The sequence below is a fragment of the Diceros bicornis genome, chromosome 18 (genome assembly GCF_020826845.1).
Source record: "Diceros bicornis minor isolate mBicDic1 chromosome 18, mDicBic1.mat.cur, whole genome shotgun sequence".
NCBI lineage: Eukaryota > Metazoa > Chordata > Mammalia > Perissodactyla > Rhinocerotidae > Diceros > Diceros bicornis.
Genome location: NC_080757.1, coordinates 54,084,704 through 54,107,605, shown reverse-complemented (window position 1 = coordinate 54,107,605; position 22,902 = coordinate 54,084,704). Strand labels below are relative to the sequence as shown.

Sequence of the window (22,902 nt, the reverse complement as noted above, 5' to 3'; positions counted from 1 at the left end):
GTAGGCAGGATGCACCTGAGCCGGGGAGGGAGATGAGGAGGGAGGAAGGGAGGAAAGAAGGAAAGAAACAAGGCCCTCTGAGGTCACAGGCCGGGACTGGACGTGGGCCGGGCAGTGGGTTGCCAAGCTCTGGTAGTGGCCTCTTATCCAGCCTGCCGGCTCTCCTGGGCCTAGGAGATGCTGGACTCTCAGCTTCTTTCCCAGCGTGCCTCCACAGGGGCCACCCCACACTCTCTCAGCCAGCAGTCACTCATCCAACTCACTCCCTGGCGTGTTCGCTCCTCCTACAAGCATGTAGGAAGTAGCTGCTGTGTGCCGGGCTCTGGGGATGCAGGGCTCCACATGTACTGGGGAACAGGCATGTGGTGACAGCATCTGGGGGCCCTGAGGGCACTGGGAGCCCTGAGGATGGGCACTGGCCTGTGCTGCAGGGCACCCCCAGAGAGAAGGGTCTCAGGACCCTTGTAGACAGAACAAGCTCACTCTTCTTACTACAGAAATAAACTCCTCTCTCTTGCTCTGGCTCCTGGGGCTGGCTCCCTGGGAGGCAGGGTAACAGGCTGCTACCCTGATGCGCCCGCCACGTCAGGAGAGCCATCGGCGGGGCCCAGTCCTTCCTCCATCCTCTTAGCAGTGGAGGCCCTAGGGCCTCCTGTGGTCCCAGCCTCCTCTCTGGCCCAGCCTTATAGGTAGTACAGCTGGGGCTGGGGCTGGGGGATTTCAGGCAGGAGGTAGGGGGACATTGCCATCACAGGCCAGGAAAGGAGATGTCGGGAGGCCCTTCAGGCCCCCAAAACACAACCCCTTCCTTATCATAGGCCCACTCCACCATCATCACACCCACCTCTACTGCCCCTTATGATGCAGCTCTTCAAGCCTTACATTCCAAAAGGCCCTTACAGATGGGGAAACTGAGGCACCGGACGGCTATGTGCATTGATCAGAGTCACCCATCTAATAAGTTCTGGTCTGGAACTAGAAACCCAGGCTTTCTGACTCTGCTTCAGGGATCTTTCTGGCATCACCCCATGTACCTCTCCTGCCCTCGAACTTGGAATGTGGGGCTGTGGGTGACCCGGAGGAGAACACAGTCGGGTCTGGCAGGCCCGGCCTGAGACTCGTTCCTCGGGTTTCTGGGGTTGGTTTTGTCACCTAGCCCCTCCTACTGAGGACAGGGGCTCCCTTCCAGCTTCTGTACAGCCCCTGCCCACTGTGTGTTGTTTGCAGGTGCCCCGGGACCGCCTGGAGTGCCCATCATTGTGCGGTATAGCTCGGCCATCGCCATCCACTGGTCCAGCGGGGACCCCGGCAGAGGGCCCATCACCCGCTACGTCATAGAAGCCAGGCCTTCAGGTACACCCCGCCCCCAGCTGAGCTGTCTCTCCCTCTGGATCGAGTCCACATCTCCCTCCTTCCCGAGTCCCTCATTGCGGCGCTTGTGTCCTTGTACGAAGGCACCGTGCTCCTCGGGGTGAAGCTAGAGGTGGCCTCCGTGGTGAGTGGAAATGGGGAGTTGCACCCTTACTTAAGGAACACCCAGGAGGCCCCCCAAGAATGGCACTTAGCGCCAGGTGAGGACCGACTCCAGTCGAGGATCATTCAAGAAGCCAGAGGAGCCAAGAGTTGGGCTCCTGTTGGTTAAACGCCCGTGTCCTCCTCGCAACCGCTCTGACCAATGCCCGTAAAGAGGCCAGCTGTCCCCTGGAGACTCCAGCTGCCACCTTAAGGCCTGTCTCTGCCATCATGACTGTCTCGGCAGTTCCTGTGACTGTACCAACCTCTCCTGTCAAGCCTGAAATCGAATCACCGTAACTTCCAAAGCCATCAGGAGACAAGCGGCTGATAAGTCGCTCCAGGGGGCTGCTCTCCGTGCTCCTGTTTCGCGGTTGCTGTGACACCTGCTCCTCTGGCTCCCCTTACCCCCAGGAGCCCTCGGCCACCGCCAGCTCCCTCTGTTGCTAGGTTTCCAAGTTAATCAGAGGTGCCAGAGTCAGCGACGGCTGGAGGCTTCTTCTTGGTATTCCGTGGATCCATGATTAGGTGATTGAAGTCAAGAAAGAAAAAGAAAGACTGTTGCTCCGGCATGAACAGCAAATAATAATCGTAATGGGAAGTAGACAGGCATCTCAGTAGCTAATACTTCTAACGGGGAGCATTGAAACATGCCGCGACAAGCTGTTAATACCCCGGGGTAGCAGAGCTCTGATCATCTCAATAGCAAATAGTTTATTCCAGTGGTTCCAGAAAGCCACTGCCGCTCCATCATTGCCTTCATCTCAGGCTAATCACTGCAGTCGCAAGTAGCTAATACATCTAGCAGCTCAGATCCAACGTGTAGCCAGAAGGTGTACGTGGGCTTGGCTCTCTCGCCACTCCAGATGGTCCCTCCCAGGCCCTCCAGTGCTGGCCGCTGAGTTGGCCGGGAGACCAACCACCCGGGCTTCTCCCAGCCAGGGCCTGAGCTTGTTTTTTCCACCCAAATTAGCCAACCGGGGTGCCAGGCTGTGGAATGTTGGCTCTGGAGTTTGGCACTGCTAATTTTCCATCAGTTCCCTGGGAGGCCCGGCATGGGACGTGGTGTTCTGGGTCTGGGGGCCATGACTTGGTCCATACAGGTGGGATCAAGGGCTGAGTGTAAGAGGAAGGACCAAGCCAGGAAGGCTGGCGATGGGACAGAAGGCAGTGAGGAGACGATGGAGGGCAAGGGGGATGTCTTGCCTCTCCCACGGCTGTGTGAGAGCAGCCTACCATTAGGGGGTGGGCATCTCCCCCTGCTGTGCCCCTGGCTGTACATCCTCCCATCCTCAGGATGAGATGGCTCCCCCTGCATTGCTTGTGCTTCGTGCTGGGCAGAATCAACTAAACACACCCACTTTTTGTGAACTGCAAGGAGTCAGGCGCTGCAGACCAGGGAGGGATTTACTGGAGGTTATAGCCCGTGGAAGCCACCCCACACATCAGCCGACTCCCAGGGCTGGAGGCCAGAGCCACGGCGTAACATTCCAGCAGCTTGGAATGGCCTGGCCCCGTTGCCCCAGCCCCACGCTTTGTTTCTGTGTGGGGTGGAATGGGGGGGCGCGTCAGACAGCAGCCGGGAGGCCTCAGCTTCTGGGAGGCAGCAGGGTCCTGGATGAGCCCATGCGGCCAACACCAGATCAACTGCTGATTGCACAGGGCACCATCCTGAGCATGGAGGGAGTTCAGTGCTGGGAGAATCAGCCAGCCTGGCTGAAACACCAGCTCTGCCACATAGGGCGGTGTGGCCTTGGGAAGATGGGTTCAGCTCTCCCCAAGCCTTGGTTTCCTCATCTGTAACGTGGGTACTGTGGCTCTTCCTTCTCGCCATTGTGATGGATGTGAAAAGTAATGCTCTTAGAACCGCAATGCTAGACGAGGAATGAGTGTCACTGTTGTGTCATCATCATCATCACTGTGACTGTCACTGAAGGTGAATGAGAGCATTCAAAGTCACAGGAGGAAAATGGATTTGCACCCCAATACTTAGATTTCGAGGCATGCGGTACTGAAATGGGGCATAATGCTGTGAAAAGGCCAGGGAAGAGAAGTTTGCATTCATTTACTCAATGGCACTTAGAGAATGCCTGTGCTGGGTGCTGGGCTGCAAACAAATTATCCCAGCGAGAGAGAGAGACGTGAAAGAAAAAGATGTGCTGTGTATCAGGCAGGCACCCAAAACCAAATAAATAAGGTAGAAGATGAGGCCACGGCTCAGGACCTCCAGAGCCTTCTGTGAGGACAGTAGAACACCTACGGGGCCCCCACGGCCGCCTTTGAATTAGAGGGATCTAGACAGGAAAGACGGGAAGGGTCTTCAGCAGGTCTTGGTCCAAAGGTCAGAAGTGATGACATAGGTTGTGGCTCCTCCACTAGAGCTCTTCATCTGGGTGGAGCTGTGAAGTAGTGTGGTGTGGACAACAAGCAAAATCCACCAACCCCAGGGAAGGGCCGAGCTGGAGCCTGGGAGCAACCTGTGTGCCTGCAAGCAGCTCTTACCCGAAGGAGTTCAGAAACTGACGAAGAACAGTGTGGCGGGGACGGGGAGGCAGGAGGAGCTGGAGGGGTGCGCTGGTGGGGGTTCGTCCAGGGCAGCAGCAGCCTGGAGGATCCACGGGCTGGACGCTGGGTGACCTCCCTGGAGTGGGCCCTGGGATGGACGGCCTGGGAGCTCAGCCCACCGAGGTCCTTCTAAGACCTCTGGGCCCCTGGTCCACGTGAAAAGCGGACCTGACCAAGGTCCAGGGTGGCTTGACGCTTTGGTTGCCAAATCAGCCCTGCACTGGCATGAGCAGGAAGACTCACCCTCTTTCTAAGGGCCAAGCCCGCCCCATTGGCCCTACACAGAGCATCTGGCCAGGGCCCCTGCCCAGCCTCCCAGCCTCCCCGTCAACGTGGTGGACGCCACTGGGCCCTGGCGGGTGCCTGCCTGTTCTCTTGCGTGGACAGCCTGCTCGCTGTTTCTTTTTAACCAAGTGAGAGTGAATTACGTCCCACGGGGGCAAGACCCAGAGAACCACAGACAGAGGGGGCGGGCCTGAAAGGAAAGTCAGGAGCTCAAAGGACGGGGGTGGTAGGGACAACATGGGTGGAGGATGGATGGGCATCCCTCCTGCCCGCTCTGGGTCTTTTTCCTCTCAGGTCGCTGCTCCTAAGCATGGAGGGAGCTGAGATGGGCGCCATCAAATCCACGCAACTTGGCCAAACCCTCTCAGGCAACCCCAGTCCCTCCTGCAACCGCTATTAAAAAAAAAAAAAAAAAAGTCCTTTTTGTCTGATGCCACTGCTGTATATATTTACAGTAGGAACGGGGACCAGAAAAATAAGGGCCTGGTTAAATACAGGAGGGTATACCCATATGATAAAATCTTAGCCAGCCACTTAAAATCACACTGACCAGCACTTTTTAATGACATGGGACACAGATATGTAGAGTTCTCCTACACGACAGCTAAAATGGGGAGTCTCTTTCTCCGGGTGGTGGTATCGCGTTGGTTGTTACAGTATTTTCTGCATATTATACATTTTTTAATGTTTTACAGACGTTTTAATAAAGAGAATAAAAAGGTTAGATACTCCAAAAGGCATATTTTTAAAAAATAGCTCCTGAAGCCCCACTAGGTGCCCAGCACGGGAGAGTGGGTGTTGACGGGACACTGGACAGGCCCTGTTCTCAGGGAGCAGCAGTTAGGATGGGGTGGGGGCTCCCCCTCACGGGCACCTCCCTCTCTGTGCTCCTGCAGATGAGGGGCTATGGGACATCCTCATCAAGGACATCCCCAAGGAGGTGACCTCCTACACATTCAGCATGGACATCCTGAAGCCGGGCGTGAGCTATGACTTCCGGGTCATCGCCGTCAATGACTACGGCTTCGGCACCCCCAGCGGCCCCTCCCAGTCTGTGCCAGGTACTGGCCTGGGGGGTGAGGGGTGGGGGGCGCCCCACGGAAGAGCCTGTGGCAGAGGCTGGGCAGTGGGGAGCGGGGTGAGACAGCAGACACCAGAAGCATTGGGTGGGGACCAAAATGCGTTATCCTCTCAGTTCTCCCGCGGTGGTGAGCCCGGGGCCAGGGCTGAGTCAGCTCTCAACTCCTGAAGAAGCTGGGGGCCGTGGGTCTTTTGGGTTCCCTTTCAAGGACTCCCGAAGCCCTGGGCAGGGGGCCCAGTGGGCTTGTGGATGAATCATTGGGTCCGAGATGAGAACCTCCATGAGCTCATCGCCCAGGAGATCTAAGGGCGCCAGGCCATAAACTGCTCATTTCCATAGAAACCGCCCCCCAAAACAGACAGGGTCTGCAGCCTGTGGAGCAGGCCTCCTAGACCAGACTGAGCAGCACCCGGGGTCAGGATAGGACTGCCATGCTTCCCTGTCTCCTCTCATCGTTCTCCCATCAGCATGTCTCAGGGCTCACAGAGGACTCTAATCTCGAAACCCATGACCCCAAATCTAATCACTAGCAACTTTTAATACCAAGCCCTCTTCCCTCAAGGCAGAACTATAACTCAAAATTTCTGCTCCCCTAGCGAGTTTCAGAGACCCTGAAACTCACTGCCTCCCTCCTCCCACACACTGTCACCCTTGCCTAGATTGATCGAACCAAATCATGGGAAATAAACACTTCAAGACTGAAAGAGAAGGGCCAGCCCCTCATCAGCGGCAGCACAGATTAGTACAGCTGGGTGCGAAAAGCACAGTACTGGGGGCTTTGAAAGGAGGGGAGCCCTACCTGGAGGAGGCAGTCTAAAGACCCACTCGTGTCCACCCTCCCGACTTCCCCTGCCTTCTGCTACCAGAAAAAGATTTGGTCCCAGCTGAACCTGGGGAGAAACTCGCCCAGGCCCACCACAGGCCAGAGAAGCTCCTTTCCAACACAAATCTGGGTCTGCCTATCAAGGTAGCCACTAGGCCAAGGGTGGCAAGGAAAAAAAAAGAAAAATAGCAAGCACATGGCCGCTGCTCCCTCCTGTGTCTTCAGCAGACATCACCAATCAATCCCAGCACTGTTTCCTAGTGAGTTCAGAAGCAACCTCAGAACTCTTCTCAAAACAACCCTCCAGGCAGCTGATCAAAGCTGGCACTTGAGGTGAAACTGTTACTACCAACCTGGGCTTAGGTTCTACCTCATTCAGTGGGCACAGTCCCCTCGACCCATAAACTGTGAGAGCAGGTGGTGGGGTCCCAGCTGGAGCAGGAGGTGGGGGAAGCAGGACGGGGCTGAGCACCCTGGACCTGACACCCCCATTCATGTTCCAGCCCAGAAAGCCAACCCATTCTACGAGGAGTGGTGGTTCTTGGTGGTCATTGCCCTCGTCGGCCTCATCTTCATCCTGCTCCTGGTCTTTGTGCTCATCATTCGAGGCCAGAGCAAGAAGTATGCCAAGAAGACAGATTCAGGTGCGCTGGTACCAAGCCCTGCTGGCTGGACGGGACTTTCCTGTGTCTGCCTCCCTCTTGGCGAGGGATGGGTGGGGCAGTCTCTCCCTCCTGGAAAGACACCCGCTCTGATAGGTGGAGCAGCTGAGGGTTCCTACACACAATCTCCATCTCCTATTTCAGTTTCAACTCTAACAAAAGAAAGAGGGGACAGGCCAGCCAGGTGGGGGAGGGGAAGCCACCCAGTCCAAAGGGATGGGGTGAGTGACTGGGTGTCAATCCCCCCACCCAGGGAACAATGCCAAGTCTGGTGCCCTGGGCCACGGGGAGATGATGAGCTTGGATGAAAGCAGCTTTCCTGCCTTGGAACTCAACAACCGGCGGCTCTCCGTCAAGAACTCCTTCTGCCGAAAGAACGGCCTGTACACCAGGTAGTGGGCTCTCTGCATGGGGGACTGGAGGATGGAGGTTTGGCGGCCAGCAGTGCCCGGGTGTGGAGAACTCTTAGGAGGCCCACAGACCAGGCAGTGCCCACTTGGCCTCACCCTTTCCTGGAAATGGCATTCAAGCCCAGGGGCTGGGGATGGTCCACAGGAAGCCACCGCAGAGCCCAGGCCGCACAACCAGGGGCTGGGGGCCGCAGCCCGGGGCAGGGCCCACTAGGGAGAAAGTCACAAGGAGGTGGGTACAAAGGGTTTCTGCCAATGACAGCAGAATGCCAATAACTTGCATAATTTTGCAAACCAACCTGCTGCCGTTTTAGGCAGCTGCTCCTGGTAACAGCCTGAAGCCATGATAGTCACTTGCCCAAAGGGGCAATGGACCCAGTGAAGATGGGCTGGGCAGACATGCATGAGTGAGAGGTGCCGGGAGCCCCCCCCGTTATTGCTTATGCCCTACCTGTCCTCCTCCCAATTCTGGAAAGAAAGGGCACTCCGAGTGTAGGCACCCTCTCCCCTGGGTCCGTACTCATACCTGTTATAGTTGTAGAACCGTCTTCTCCCACCCACCCCCTGAGTCCACACTCTCAGCATCATCCTCAAAGGGCAGCATCTGAGAGCAGCCAACCAGGAAAGGTCCAGGCTGGCCATGCTCCCAGCTCCTACTTTCTCCTGACTTCTCTCCAACCCCAGGCCCCTCCTATCCCCCCTCCCTGTGGCCGGCCGGGCTGCCATTTCCAAGGGCAGGGGCAGCTGCTGGGGTCCACCTGAGCCTCTCCTGATGTGACTTGGCAGTTTTATGCTCCTGGGAGCTGGAGAGAGACTGGGGGGCTGTGGCCCAGGACCACCATGTCCGGCCTCAGCCCTTTTAACATTCCTGGCTCATTGGAGGTGCACGTAGGGGGATTGGCCTCTCCAGGCGCAGCTCACAGAGCTGCTCTCTGTCTCGTCCTGGAGGGAAGAGGCAATGTGTGTGTTCATCAGGAGGACAGAGGGAGGGGACACAGGCCGGGAGGCCGAGCTCTCATCCCCTGCCAAAGCCAGCTTTCCAAAGAAAGAGCCATTTGAGGCTGCCGCGGCGGGCCCAGCATGGCCACCACAGCCCCGCCAGGCTGGCTCCAGGGCCCTGCCACATGGAACAAGGGGGCGTTTCACCGACAGCCTGGCCTCGCCTGCCTCTCACACCCACAGTGTATACACGCTGCAGCCCCCGCGTGTCCCCTACACTGCTGTGTATACACAGAAATCCCGTTGACACCAAACCTGCCCCAGCCTCCAGGGGCCTGAGCCAGCCACGGTGACACCGTCAGCCCCCCACTCACCCTGCGTGTCGCCAAGACAGCCTTAGCCTGGGACCCCATTTTCTCCCTCCTCTCGGTGTCGTGTATTTGCCTGTCTCACCTACATGAAGCAGCTGCTGGTACTGTTATTGTTTTATTTTTAAGTAGTTTGAAGATGCAGCTCTGTTGATGGGCATAAAATCAATGTAGATAGAGTAGAAGAGGTTGGAGGCAGCAGGGGGTTCCTTGTGACATATTCCCAGGCCACTGGCTTATTCTCAGAGCAGCATTTCTGCAGCAAACCGCCGCCAGCCCCTGTGCGGGACAGCTGGGGTTCAGGGCCTCAGTTCCAGAAAACCTTCCTGGAGGGGGCAGGGCAGATCTCGGGGCATCAGGCCATTGACGGTGCCCCCATTGCACCCTGTCCTGAGGAGACACAAACAAGGCAGAGCCGTGGAGGACCCCAGCCACCTGCCCAGCGCCCCCGGGAGCCTAGCTGGCCGCTGCCCTGCCCACGGCCCTCCCCCTCAGCTCACGTGGCTCAGGGGAGCACGGCCCTCGCCTCCAGCCTGTAGGCACCCATGGTGGGCGGAGGGCCCGAGGCGCCATCCTGGGTGTTCAGATGACTCAGAGCCGGGCTCTAACTCGCCAGTGCACAGCTTTCTCTAGGGCTGAGTTTTTAAAGGTAGGGCGTGACTTGTTCCCCCAGAAACAACTCTGGTCTCAGAGCAGGGCGGGACGGAGGGAGGCGGTGGTTTTCCTTTTTCTGCTCCCGCTTTGTGTTGATTCTGTAAAGCTCACTTTGTGAGTTTAGAACCACATGGGAGCTCAGCTCCAGGGCAGGTGTCCAGGCCTCGCCTGAGATCCTGACTCAGGAGGTCAGTGGGGCTCAGACTGTTTGGTAACCTGCACCACCGTGTGATCCCAAGGCCCGCTCTCTAAGGCCCAGGCCTGTGGAGAGCAGACGTGGGAAGGAGGAACATAGGATGGAGGGATCTGAGGGCCTGTGCTCCTCCAGGCCTCGCTGTGGCCTCTCCAGCCTGGGGAGGCTGCTCTGAGTGACGCCGTCTCTCAGCCTCACCCTACTCTCTCTAGGTCTCCTCCCAGGCCCAGCCCGGGCAGCCTCCACTACTCCGACGAGGATGTCACCAAGTACAATGACCTCATCCCGGCAGAGAGCAGCAGCCTGACGGAGAAGCCCTCAGAAGTCTCCGACTCTCAGGTGAGGGGCAGGAGGGCCAGGTGCCCCGGAGAGGGGAGTGGAGCAGCCCCCATCACATGGGCTTCCTTCCCTCCTTTCCTTCATGGGGCCATAAAGACTACGGGGCCCCAGGAAACTATCCAGAAGTCGTACGTGGGCCAGCTGCCACCTCCCTAGCTCTGCTCAGGGTTTGCTCCCAGGGGTCATGAGGTCCCTGTAGCCTTGATCACATAACATCTCCCCAAGAGCATGGGCCTCTGGACTTTTCGGAGTCGCCCCACATGCTCAGTCACTCAGTAGCTCTGGCCTGCAAAGGAACATGAAGGCAAGGAGAGGGAGCTTGACACAGCAGCCCTGCTTTGCCAGAGCCCCGAGAACTGCTAAACTTAGCTAGTCAGGTCAGAATGAGCTCCAGAAATAGACGGCTGAGTGCCCTGGAGCCCCAAGGATGAGAAGCAATGTAGACCATGGAGGTGTTACACTTTGGAGGTTTGGACCTGATTTGAATCATGGCTCTGCAGTCTATGGGCTGTGGCATCCTGGGTGTGGTAGGTAACCTCTTGGAGCCTTAGTTTCCCCTTAGGCCCTGTAGAATGGGCAGGGTTAATAATAGGCTCTCTTATGGGGCAGTAGGGAGGACTCACTGAGATTAGGCACAGAGAAGTTTAGCACAGGGCCTGGCGCACAGCAGCCGTTCAATAGATGTCGGCTCTTATATTAAGAAGGGGATGGTGCCTCCGGCAGACACAGAGCTTTAGAGAGGCTGCCGTTAGGTGGGCCATGTGGACGCTGTCCCAGGCTATGGGGAGAGGGGGTTGAGTGCATTCCAGTGATGTGATGTTGCAGCCTACCTCCCCAGCCCTCTCAGCCTTGGCCAAGCGTGATGGTTGCTGAGGGAGGAGCCACGAAAGGCCACTGTGTCCCACGCCCTGGACCTTTCTGCCCAGTGCTGGGAGAGGACGAGAAGGAAGAGGTGCCAGCGCAGAGCAGGGCTGTCCGCTATGTGGGAGGTGCCAGCAAGCCTGGGATCCAGTTGTGGGCCCTGTGGACCGAGGGCCTCTCTCTCGCTGCTGTTTTGTTCAGCTCCAGGGTTACTGACGGGCTTGGCAGAGCCGAGAAGGCTGGAGCTAACACCCCAGCTCAGAGCTGGCAGAGACAGAGACACCAACTTAGGCTGGCTTGCGCAGGGACTCACATGATTCAGGTTATGCCATCTTGTTGTAAGTATTTAACTCTTTGCAGCCACATACATACTGGGGACTTGCAAGGCCATGCTTCCCTGAAGCACGGTTTTTCTTTCTTTCTCCCCAAAGATGGTAATGAGCAGTTAGATTCTAGGCACTCAAGGTAAAATTCAAAAAGATAAAGGGACTCCCTCTGCCCTTGTGGCTGGAACAAAGGGCTCCTTAAGCCGCGCTCCTGTCTACAGAGAGCGAAGGTGGTGGCCAGCGGAAGGGGCTCCCTGTGTTGCTCTGGTCAGCCTCCTTGACCTTGTGCAGAGGGCATTGTTAATCCACCCTCACTGGCTGAGCGTCGACCCTTCAGAGAGCAAGCCCTCCGAGTGCAGAACATATTGGCCGATGTCTCCAGAGCTTTTTGTGGCCATCCCTGCCTGAGTCTGGAGGTCCCTCACACAGGACGCAGAGCTGGTCTCTGAGGCCACGCCAGGACCCCAGCCTTGAAGAAGTCGCTGGGAGAAGAATCCCTATCCCAAGACCATCCTACTTCAGAAGTTACCCCCAGGGCGGGTAGAGTACCCGGAATCCTCCACTTAGCGGTTGGTCTCATTTGTTCAAAACAAACTCATCACTTGAACACTATTTCCATAGCAACCTAGAAGCAGTCAGCCCAGGAGTACATAGTCTAGAGAGAGGAGGCTTCCTGGTTCCAGAGGTCAGTTGTCACAGCAGAATGCTCACACTCCCTTCGGGGGGCAGTGGACCACAGCCCAGGCCTGCAGCTCACCTGTAGAGTTTAGGATGGTGCAGGATTTGATTTGGGGCTCACTTGGGTTGAGTTGGGTTTATTTACTCTGAAAGCTAAGTTCCATGAAGGCAGGGACTTATGACAGTTCTGATCACTGTTGCATCCCCAGTGTCCTGCACAGCGCCTGGTCCATGGGCCCTCCGTACATATTTGTTGAAAGCATGTAGGGTCATTGGGGAAGCCAGTCAAGCTGAGCCAACTCCAGACCAAGTATGGTCAGCAGGATAGAAAAACAAAGATTCGTGGTTGTAAAGTTACTCCTTGTTGACCAGCACCAGAACTCACACATTCAAAGAGCTGAGGCCCTTCAAAGTAGCACAGATGACAACAGCCACATCCCCAGAGGCTGCGCTCAGCATCCCACATGCCTCACCACTTTATAAAAGCATCACAGCAACCCTCCAAGGCAGGTATTAGTGTCACCTGTTTTGTACAGATGGGGAAACTGAGGCTTAAGTGAGTTGGCTCAGGTCCAATGGCCAGAAAGTACAAACCTGGGATCCCGGCTCCAAAGCTGCAGGGCCAGATCCTGCACACAGGACTTCTGATGGCAGAGCCCCTCGGTCCTACCCTGACCTGAATCCGGTGATATTGCCCTCACCGCAGACCTTTCTGGAAAAGCCTTCAGAACCGGCTGATGAGACGCTCCTGAGAACAAGTAACTGCATTTTCTAAAAAGAAAAAAACTCTAGCCGTTTTCAAAGGATAAAGACAGACACTCAGAGGAAAGTGCTACAGACACTGAAGTTGTTCCTAAGAGACCCCAGCAGCTTTGAGCAATGGATTGCTGGGGTGACTGTGCAGCCCCATCAGAGGGCTGCTCTGAAGGGGAGACACTCCTGTGAAAAGCATCGTTGTGGTCGGTGCGTGGCCCTGGACTTGAGTCCCAGCTCTGCCCATTACTGACTCTGGGCTGGGGAGTCCTTCGCAGCCCTCACCCACACCGCGTGGAGTCCTGTCCTTCCAGAGGGCTGTGACGAGGAGGACATTAGGGAGATGGAGTCATCACAGGGGCCTGGAAAAGGCAATCAGGTCACTTGGGTCTGTTTGCTCTAGAATTGTTCTTGAAAACCAGGCAGTTGGCTTTAGGGTCACTGCAGGTAGTCTAGGATCCGGGAGGATTTGCCGGAGCATTGGCGTCTTCAGAGATGAAAGAGCCCAGGAAGACCCTGAGAATGTTCAGCCATCAGTCACCTGTGTCCCCACAGTCCCAGGGCACTGGTATGCCGTGCTCTTATTAAACGTTCCATTGTTAAAATATTGAATTGCTTCCATTACGTGTTGGTAAAAAGCCACCGCCCAGAGCCCATAAGTGTCCCCAAGAGAACCCCAAGCAGACTGCTCCGTGATTCTGCAAGTACAGGGTTATGCCTGGTTCGGCAAGAGGCTGGCAGGACCCTGCTTCAGCCAGAGGCCTCTCCTCTGTGTGTCTGGCATCAGATTGGAGTTTGTGCCTTAACCGCTAAGGAGGCCTGGATGTCAGCATGTACCCAGGATGGTGAGGGCAGCTCTGGTGGGTGCAGCGGGGGGCGGACGCTGACTTCTCAATGCTTGTGTCTTGAGTCTGCACTCTGAGGACATGGAGGTGATGGAGACATGGCCCTGCCTCCTAGGAGCTCCCAGTGGGCTGCAGGGCACAGACTTGGAGACAGAGCAGCTGGCCTCCCTCTTGTTACAAGCATAAATAAGCAAATCCTGTTACGACTCACTCGACTACACGTCAGTGTCTGGAGTGTAGAGCGTCCGCCATCGTGACTTTCAATTTGGAGCTTATGGTGGAGCCGCTGTTGGTCTTCCTGTCCATGTTGGTGTCTACAAGGGCATATCCCTACAGGCCAGCAGCCACACAGGCCGACCCCTCAGTTTCAGCTGCTCTGGAGAATGACTGCCTGTCTTTTTGAAGTCCCCCGCGCCCCAGGTCCTCCAAGAGTGAATTTTGCATATGCCGCCTGGTTTATATTCTACGTCAGACCACCCAGAACTCACTCTTCAAAACTGGCAGAAATCTGCCCAGCCGTTTCTCTGTGATATGGTAATAAACAAAAAGTCCATGTTACTCATAAACAAACACACATGATACGATGTGAGAAAGGCCATAACGGGGCTATGGGGGAAGGCTAGAGGAGGAGGGGGCAGGCTCTCCCCAGAGGGTACAAAGGTTGGGGGGGCCCTGCACGCGGAGAGGTGCTGGAGAAGGGTGTCCCAGGCAGGGGGACATACAAAGTCTGGGGTTTAAAGAGCCCGTGGTTGGTTTGATGGAACTTCTGAAAACAAAGCACGGCTGCATTCCAACTCCGTTTTCAAAGTAAGAGCCCAAGTTTGGTAGAAAAATCACGTAGTTGCACACAAGTAAATCTCAATGGAGAAGAAAATTCCAAGCCAATGGCAAGCCTCTTCGAATCGATATTCAGTTTTTTGTGATAGGCACAGATAATTCAGCTCATTAGAATGGAATTAAGCCTATGTGAAAAAGTGAGAAAAGATGCAGGACAAATGAGAGTTTATATAATATTTATTGAGCACCCAGTCGTAACAGTGAACATTTGTGGAGCCCTTGCTAGGAGCCAGGAATGACTCTAAGGATTGTTTGAGAACTGCACCACTAAATCCTCAGAGCCCCCTGGGAGGCCTGGTGGCCTGATTGCTGTTTTCAGGTAAAGACAGGGAGAAGGGTGAAAAGGGGAGCCCCCACAATGAGCCTAGGCCCCGCCTCTGGTCCCCCTGCACACTTACTGGGTGCCACACACGGATTGGGCCCTGGGAGGGGTAAGTGCTGGTTTTGCCCTCCAAGGAGCCCATTCATTCCTTCCTTGGTGCATTGATTCAACAGCTATTTGTTCTGCACCCACTGAACAGTACAGGCACTGTTACATGTGGCGACTACAGTACTGAGTAAGCCCGAGTCTTATGAATGTTACATTATGGTGTGTTATGATCTGTGAGGGAAGACCACATGTGTACAAATGATCACGTTTTCATTTCTCATTAAAATATTATGGCACCCCAGTAACTAACTTCAGGAGGAAAGTGGCAAACAAAGGCTTCCTGTTTCCCGTAGTGCAGGGCAGATGAAGCACTGTGAGGAGTCCTAGGGAAGGTCACATCCTCCTGGAGGCTCGCGGAGGGCTGCCTGGAGGAGGTGGCTGGCCTGGAAGTGTGAGCAAGACTGGGTCGTGCATAGAGGGGAGCAGTGTGGGTTTGCGTTTGGCTGAGTGGTGGTGGTGGTCTGTCGGCACCTGCCCTCTGCTGAGTGTCTCCGATCTTGTATCAGAGTTTACCTCTTGTCTGTCAGGTTGGGCCACGCATCTAATAGACTCAGCGAGGCCCAGGGAATCTTAGCCTGCTCCTCCTTAGCCTGACCCACACAGGCCTGGGAAGCCCAAGCTTGTGCCCCGCTAGCAACACGCTACAGGCAGGGCAGAGAGCGCTCAGGGAGGAGGAGGCAAAGCTTCACATTGGGCCCCTGTTCTGTCCCAAGGCCTGTGCTTTACATGTTCTCATTTAACACCTACTCGCCCCACTGCGCACGTGGGAAGACCCCCATTTAACAGTTGGGGAAACTGAGGCTCAGAGAAGTGAAGCAGCAGGCCTTTGGTCACAGAGCTCAGAAGTACTGGCAGCAGGGATTCAAATCTAGGCCCGGCTGGCTCTGAGGGCCATGTCTGCTGCAGCCTGGCCTCTCCCAGCTGCCCGGCACAGAGGGGAGATTGAAGGAGAGAGGCCATCACTGACCCCGACCGCACCCCTACCCCAGTGAGCTCCAGGATGGCCCCTGACCACAGGCATCTCTGACAGGTGAGGGCGGGCGCACACTGGCTGTCACTTGACCTGTAAGGGCACCATTAGCATGTGTGACATTGTGTCTGAGCAGACGATTGTCAAAGGACATTCCTGGGAGATTTCAGCTGTTTTAGCACAGGGAGCCTAGAGCCCTGATAAAATTGTGCCTCAAGGGGGTGTCCAGTGAGGCAGACACTTAGCACATCCCCCCACCCTACATCAAATCCCCAGGAGGCTGCAGCCCCTGCAGGAGAGGCCCGGCTAGGATCCAAAGGGACCAGTGCATGGCTGGGCTTCAGGCTAGACTCAGTGCAGAGCCCCTGGGACCACAGATGAGGGAGCGGCTCCAGCTTCCAGACCCCAGAGGAGTTGCATGGGGTGACCTCCTGTCATCTGGGGCAACACATTCCTGCCAGACTTTGTGAGATGCAACAGAATGAGGGCGCCCTGCCTGGCCCCGGGGTCTCGACACTCAAGCCCAGGACGCGCCCACCCCATCGTCTGCTGAGCATGGGGCAAGAGTCCCTGCCTCTAGAAATGAACGGAAAAGCAAAAGGCTTTCCTTTGCTCCCTCTTTTGTTCGCGTCTTTTCTCGGGGTCCTCCCTCCCGCGGGCCCCCTCCCTGCTCCCACCGCCAGGCCTGGAGTCTGCGCCCCGCTCCCCAGGCCCCGGTAATTGCTGATTGAGTAGCTTTGAGGAGCTGTTAAGAGGCCCGGGAGCTGAAGCCGCCGTCGCCTGATTGCCTGGCGGCCTGGCGGGACTGCCCGTGAAAGGCCCCCTTTGTGCTGGGCCGGTTACCGGGAAGCTGCATTCAATTACCGAGGGCCTGCGAGAGTTGAAAGCCTGAATGGGAGCCCCTGGCCCCTCTCGCTTTCTTTATTCTCTTCTCACCCCACCCCCACCCAGAAAAGAAACAGATGTTCACGGAGATGGAGGCGGGAGAGCCGTCGCTGATGCAAAGACCCCCTCCTTTGGCTTCTGAGAGCTGGGGGGAGGGGCAGACCCTAACTCGCCTTCTCCTCCCACAGCGCTGGCTTCGTTTGGGGACTGTAATAATTTGGATGAAGAGGCTTTGGGATCTTGACCCCCAGAAGGGCCAGGAAGACCCATTCCCCACCCAGTTGTGCCTCACTCTGGACGGGGGAGGTTGAGGGGACAAGGGGCCTCTCCCTTCTCAGCTATCTGAGCACTGTCAGCCTCCCCCATCCCCTGGCCCCTTCTGATCCCTCCTAGGGGGGTTCAAGGCCCCCTCCCACCCAAACCCACTCTCATTCTCTCCCTAATAATACCTTTACAGCATTCTCTCATATGTTAGCTCAGTTCACCCTATGATCTGCAGGGATCTACCCATTTTACAGACAAGGATACTGAGGCTGAGAGAGGCTGAGTCATGGGTCTAAACTTACCTAGCTGGTAAGGGACAGAGCTGGAACTTCACCGTGCCATGGTCACCTTCTACCCCAGAGACTCATTCGCTCTGGGATGGGCCCGCACTGATTTGGGGATTTCTCCCCAAGGCTGAGACCTGGGGCTAGCCAAGTTCTAGAACCTCTAGCAATGATGTTGGCAACTATGCAGCCAGTTAGCAGGTGCCCTCCTGGAGAGACCTAACCTGTAGGGGAAACTGTGGGGCACCCCTCTGTCACCCCGCATACTCACAAACCCTCGATGCTCCTGAGCCGGGAGCCCCAGCCTCCTGCCTCATGGTATCCACCAACTACACCTTGCTCAGACTTCTGCCTCTGGGCCAGCCTCACCGCAGCCCAAGGCATCAGGTGCCCACCCCTCAGCCCCTGCCCTGCTCTTGGCATATGGAATCCTCTGATCTGTGCAGCCCCTTTGTTGCCTCCTGAGCCAGCAGCTGGGCAGTAGGCAAAGAAAGGGGCCTGTACTGTGCTGCGTTGCGTCATGGGGAGACCAGGAGAGGGACTTTCCATTGTCTTGGGCAGCCAGCTCTGCCTGCCAAGAAGATTGAGGTCCTGGGGGTGTCTGCCAGGGCGGCGATGAGGAGAGCACTGGGGCTGTGGAGGGGTGAGGAGGAGGAGCAGAGGGGCCAGACTAGGGAGGATTAATCCCCACTGGGAGGGCAGAGGGGCTCTCATTCCCATCTTGTGACGTCTAGGCAGCAGTGTAGGAGTTAAGCGCTTGTGTGGGCTTTGGAAAATCAGGCAGATCTGAGTTCAAGCCCAGCTCATTATTTCCTTGGGCGAAAAACCCTCACCTCTCTGTACTGGTGTTCTCATCAGAACTCATGTAACAGCAGTAGCTACAGCACAGAGGTGTCAGCGTTAAATACAGGAACGCAAGTCAGCATTTCCTGCTGTCTGGCAGAGCACCTGCTCTGGGAGCTGGTATCATGATAGTTCTGTACATTGTACCTATTTCTCTTGAGGGTCTGGATGCCATAAAGGACTGAGTTCCTGAGAACAAGTGCATGTTACATTTCCCATCGCTCAGACCCTTCGGGCGAGGTCAGCTCTCCACTTTCCTTACCTGTAAAGCAGGACACAGCTCATCGTCACAGACTCATTTGTATTGAGCTCACTGGGTTTTCTTGCTGCCCTTCTTTTCCCAAAGTATGTGTTACTTAGATTGATAAAATTTGCTGCCTCCCAGCATGTATTAGCCGGGCAGAGATGAGGCCACCTGAGCAGGGTCTCCTGAGCTGTATTTTGTAGAGAGTGTACTCTCCGCTAAAATCAGAGTGCATCTCTTCCAGAGAGTTCTGAGGGCGTTCCCATCTGTTGTCTTATTAGTTCTCAAAACATTGCTGGCAGCTTGGGGTGGGGGAGGGGCGCACGATATTTTTAGCTCCACAATTCAGATCTGAATGCTATTTTATTTGACAACCCAGATTGACTCTTGTCTCATGCTGATTTCCCCAATAGGCAGATAAAGCACAAAAGCACCAACGATTTTAAGAATAATGTAATATGTTATACTTCTTTTAACAGCTTCAGGGTGGTCATCGTGTGAAAATTGAGAACTTTCGTTGATATTTTTCTCATGCTTGTTTTGTAACTGAGTGCTGCTCTTATTCTGGATCACAATGGGCGAGCAGCAGCATTTGTTCAGTGCCAGGAGCCTCTAAAGGTCTTATAATCTGGCCCTGGCTTTGGCCCCAGTCACGCGATGTCAGAGGCTGGAGCAGGATTGAGACTCAGTATACCGTGCGTGAACCTCTGTTTCAAAGTGTAGGTTTTGTGATCGCTCAGGAATGGTGAGGTCGACAGATCAGGAGACGACTGCCATTGAAAAGACAGTTTGTCACTCACGGTCCCAAGAAGAGGGGCCACAGGGGGAAGCACCAGGGTGGGGCAGAAGGCAGAGGGAGCCGGAGGAAACGTGGAGAGGAGCCTTTATGGTGGTTTCCACAGGAAAGGCGGGCAGGGGAAGCAGGCTTAGGCTAGTTTAAATATGTTCAGTGGGCTCTGCAGCGTAGCTGTCCCCAGTTGTCTGGTACCTGGCCCTGGGGTGATTGGGGACAGGGGATCGTGGGTCCCTGTGTGAGAGCCCATTAGAGGAGGTGCTGGGCGTGTGGGCTCTGGATATGAAAGGCCGCTTACGCTCTCTAAGAATTGACAGGCCCCAGGAGGGGCAGTCCCTCCGGGGTCAGCAAGGCCCCAGATGTCAAAGCATCAGAAATACAGAAAATAAAGTAGCATGATTAATTCAACCTGGAAAACATTCTGCTAAGTGAAAGAAGCCAGCCACCAAAGTCACATATTGTGTGATTCCATTTGTATGAAATACCCAGAAGAGGTAGATCCATAGAAACCAAAAGTGGATTGCTATTGGTGGTTGCTGCCAGGGTCGGGGGTGATGGGGAGTGCCTGCTCAGTGGGGACAGTGTTTTACTTTGGGGGGATGAAAGTGTTTTGGAACTAAACAGAGGTGATGGTTGCACAACTTTGTGAATGTACTAAATGCCACTGAATCATACATTTTTAAATGGTTAACTTTACGTTATGTGAATTTCACCTCAATTTTAAACAACTTAGAACTCAGGTCTTGGGATTCCTATCAGGCTGTGTGCCAACACTGTGGTGGACGCTTCATATCCATGATGTGCTCTGAAGGAAGCAAAGGTGGGCGTAAGAGGCCGTTATACCCCTCGGCAGTGAGGGGCTGAGGTGCCCCCAGTCCAGGGCTTGGAGGAGGCCAAGCGGAGATTCAAACCACAGTGCTCTTGGGGCATCCCTGTGGCGTAGTGGTTAAGTTCACATGCTCCACTTCGGTGGCCTTCAGTGGCCTTCAGTGGCCTGGGGTTCACAGGTTCGGATCCCAGACACGGAGCTACACCACTCGTCAGCCGTGCTGTGGCAGCGACCCACATACAAAATAGAGGAAGATTGGCACAGGTGTTAGCTCCGAGTGAATCTTTCTCAACTAAAAAAAAAAAAACCACAGTGCTCTGTGCCTCCCAGCCCTGACCATGCTGACCTGTCCCCATGAGGCCACTGACACCCCCATTCTCTGTCCTCCCAGGGAAGCGACAGTGAGTACGAGGTGGACCCGAACCACCAGAAGGCCCACTCTTTTGTCAACCACTACATCAGCGACCCCACGTATTACAACTCGTGGCGGCGGCAGCAGAAGGGGATCTCGCGGGTCCAGGCATACAGCTACACAGAGAGCGACTCGGGCGAGCCGGACCATGCCACCATCGCCAACAGCAGCAGCACCCAGCAGGGCAGCCTCTTTCGGCCCAAGGCCAGTCGGACCCCAACGCCCCAAAACCCCCCTAACCCCCCGAGTCAGCAGAGCACCCTCTACCGTCCCCCCAGCAGCCTGGCCCCTGGCTCCCGGGCTCCTATAGCAGGATTTTCATCATTTGTTTGACGGTGGAAGAGGAAAAAGAAAGAAAAATGGCACCAAACTCCCCCTCCAGCCCTCCCCGCACCGCCTGCCAGAAAACAAAAACACCAAGAAACCAAGTCAACTTTTAACCTCCTGAGTTTGTTTTTCCAGAGATTCCAGGGCCAGCAAAGCCGGTGCTGAGAAGGAGGGAGGAGAAAACCATGAGAGGACACGTGTGGCCAGCGGTTGGTCGGCCTCAAGATCGTAGGGTTCACTGCTCCTTCGCAGTCAGTGCCGAGTTGGGGGAGCAGTTGCGGTGGACATGGAGTGGGTGGGGCCCCTGGAGAGAGGGAGGCAGAGAAGGCAAAGGACTGGAGAGCTGCAAGGCAGGCGTGGCTGAGGGGAGAAGAAGCTTCTGGACATCCAGCTGGCTGTCCGCTTCCAGCATGTGTGGAGCCCTGGGCCCAGTGCTGGCTGATGCTATGTAAGGGGGGGCATCCCTGGGAGCAGAGCTCACCTCTTCTCTCTGCACCCTCCCACCTCCACCCTGTGCATTGCTGGCAGGCGTCTGATGGCCCTGCCCACCGCCCCCTGCCCTGCTCCTCATCCTCCACCACCCCTTTCCTTGATCAACTTCCCCACCAAGCATTTGGTTTGTTTAGAAAAAGGAAAACAACTAAAGGGTAAGAATTTGTGCAGCTTGCTCCTTGTTCCTAACATAATTTTTTATTGTGAATCCAAGGAAGAAGCCCTCTTGGGGTGCAGGAGAGTCCCCCCGCCCCTGAACCCAGCCATCCCTTTACTTGAATTCACTTTCCTGAGCACAGACTGGGAGAGATGAACTCGGGGAACAGAGGTAGGGGCACTGGCCAGGCATCACTGAATACTTGGGCGTAATGTAGAAAGTCAGGAATGTAAGAAGGAAGCTTTGACTTTTCTCTTTCTTCTAATTCAGATACTGCCTGCCCTCTCCTTAAAGGAAGAGGAAAAGGGAGCCACTTAGACAAGGAAATGCAGCTTGCCTGGGGCTGGGGAGCTAGGCAGGGGCAAGGGATCTCCATGGCAGACACAGCCCTCTCCCTGGAGAGACACCTTCCTCCTGACACGCACATACACACACGTACCCCGTGCACTTGCAAAGAAAGGGATCTAGGGATCCCCTCTAAGAGAAATCCCTTTGAGTCCTCCTGGCCAAACAGGACACTCACTTTCAGGTCTGTGTCCTCGCTCTCAACCCACAGCTCTAAAACTCCCTGCCTCCCAAGCACAGGCACACAGGAGCCCAGAGGGCTAGCCAAGGCCCTGGTCTGAGGCCAAGTTTGCCCAGTTGGGTGCGCAGCACCCAGGTTACAAAGAGTCAAACACCATCCCAGTAATGTTTTCCAAGCTCGGCTCAGCCTAGCCAGGGCTCAGAACAAGGAGAGGCCTCGTCCAAACTGGACGCAGCTCCTGAGATGCACAGCTTGGCCGGCCGGGAGGAGCAGGTCAAATGGGACCCAGGGACAAGAAGAGCTGACGAGAGGCAGAGCTTTTACACACACAGTCTGCTCCAAGGAATGTTCTTTAAAAAGCCACTTCTGGTGGCCTGGATCTTCCCATCGGCTCATGACTTCCAGATGCAGCGGTTGAGGGAGGAGCCTTTCTCTCTCATTCCTTGGGCTGTCCTGCGCCCCGGGTGCCCCCAGCAGGCCCTGTGGAGCAGCCCACCCCCACGGTTCGGGGCGGACGGCTGCCTCTGGGAGAGGAGATGCCCGGCAGGGGCACGTTCTGTTCAGCGTGGGGCCCCTTAGGGGGACAGCGCTCACTGGGGGTGCCAAGCACACACACTGCTGGCCCTGCCTGGGAGGGGGCTGGGGCCTGTTTTGCGGGGTGAGGATTACAGTTAGGGGATGCCTGAGTGGAGGTTTTGGGAAGCAAGCTAAGGGAAGAGAGGACCTGTACCCCTCCCCACTGGCCCCAAATCAGGTGACTGGGATGGAAGCAGGGCCAAGGGCCTGAGGAAAGGGCACCCCCAGCCGTGGGCTCCTCCCTACACACGCAGACCCCCCGAAACGTAAGGGGGAGAAGTTAGAAGACGGCTCAGCAGACAGGCTGACCCAGCTCCGGGGTCTAAACGGCGGCCTCTCCACTAAGGGGTTTGGAAGGGAAGCACACTCTTTCCCGCAAAGGAGGACGCAGGCCGAGGTTCTGCCCTGCTCACGTCTGGCATCTCCATGGCAGCACATCCACGGCTGCCTGTGGGTGATCACGCTGCCCTTCCTCTTTCCTTTCCTCTCATCTTTTTTTTTTTTAAACAACCTCATCCTTTTCCCTCTCTGCTGCGTGTTTAACCATTTAAGGAAGTTCCCAGTTTGCATTAGGGAATTATTTTAGCCTAGCCCAGTGAGGGATTTGGGGGGGAAGCGAGGATGAGTAAAAACATTGTGTGTGTGTGTGTATATATTGCACGTGAGGCCACATTTCCTTTGCCTTTATGAATCACCTGGTGCACTAGGATGTTCACCCTCCCCGTCCCGACGTGCTCAC

The 22,902-nt window shown here is 55.8% G+C and overlaps 1 protein-coding gene across 3 annotated transcripts in view; it reads left to right on the top strand.

The window, feature by feature from the left end:
• SDK2 (sidekick cell adhesion molecule 2) overlaps positions 1–21,079 on the top strand; it is a 266,842-nt gene extending 245,763 nt beyond the window's left edge. For all 3 annotated transcript variants that reach the window (XM_058561479.1, XM_058561480.1, XM_058561478.1), the window contains 6 exons: positions 1,228–1,353; positions 5,259–5,423; positions 6,770–6,910; positions 7,182–7,320; positions 9,705–9,831; positions 20,065–21,079. In XM_058561479.1, the coding sequence (XP_058417462.1) occupies positions 1,228–1,353; positions 5,259–5,423; positions 6,770–6,910; positions 7,182–7,320; positions 9,705–9,831; positions 20,065–20,418 (1,052 nt within the window). In that variant the 3' untranslated portion in view covers positions 20,419–21,079. The remainder of the gene's footprint in view (positions 1–1,227; positions 1,354–5,258; positions 5,424–6,769; positions 6,911–7,181; positions 7,321–9,704; positions 9,832–20,064) is intronic.
• The last annotated feature ends 1,823 nt before the right edge of the window (positions 21,080–22,902 follow it).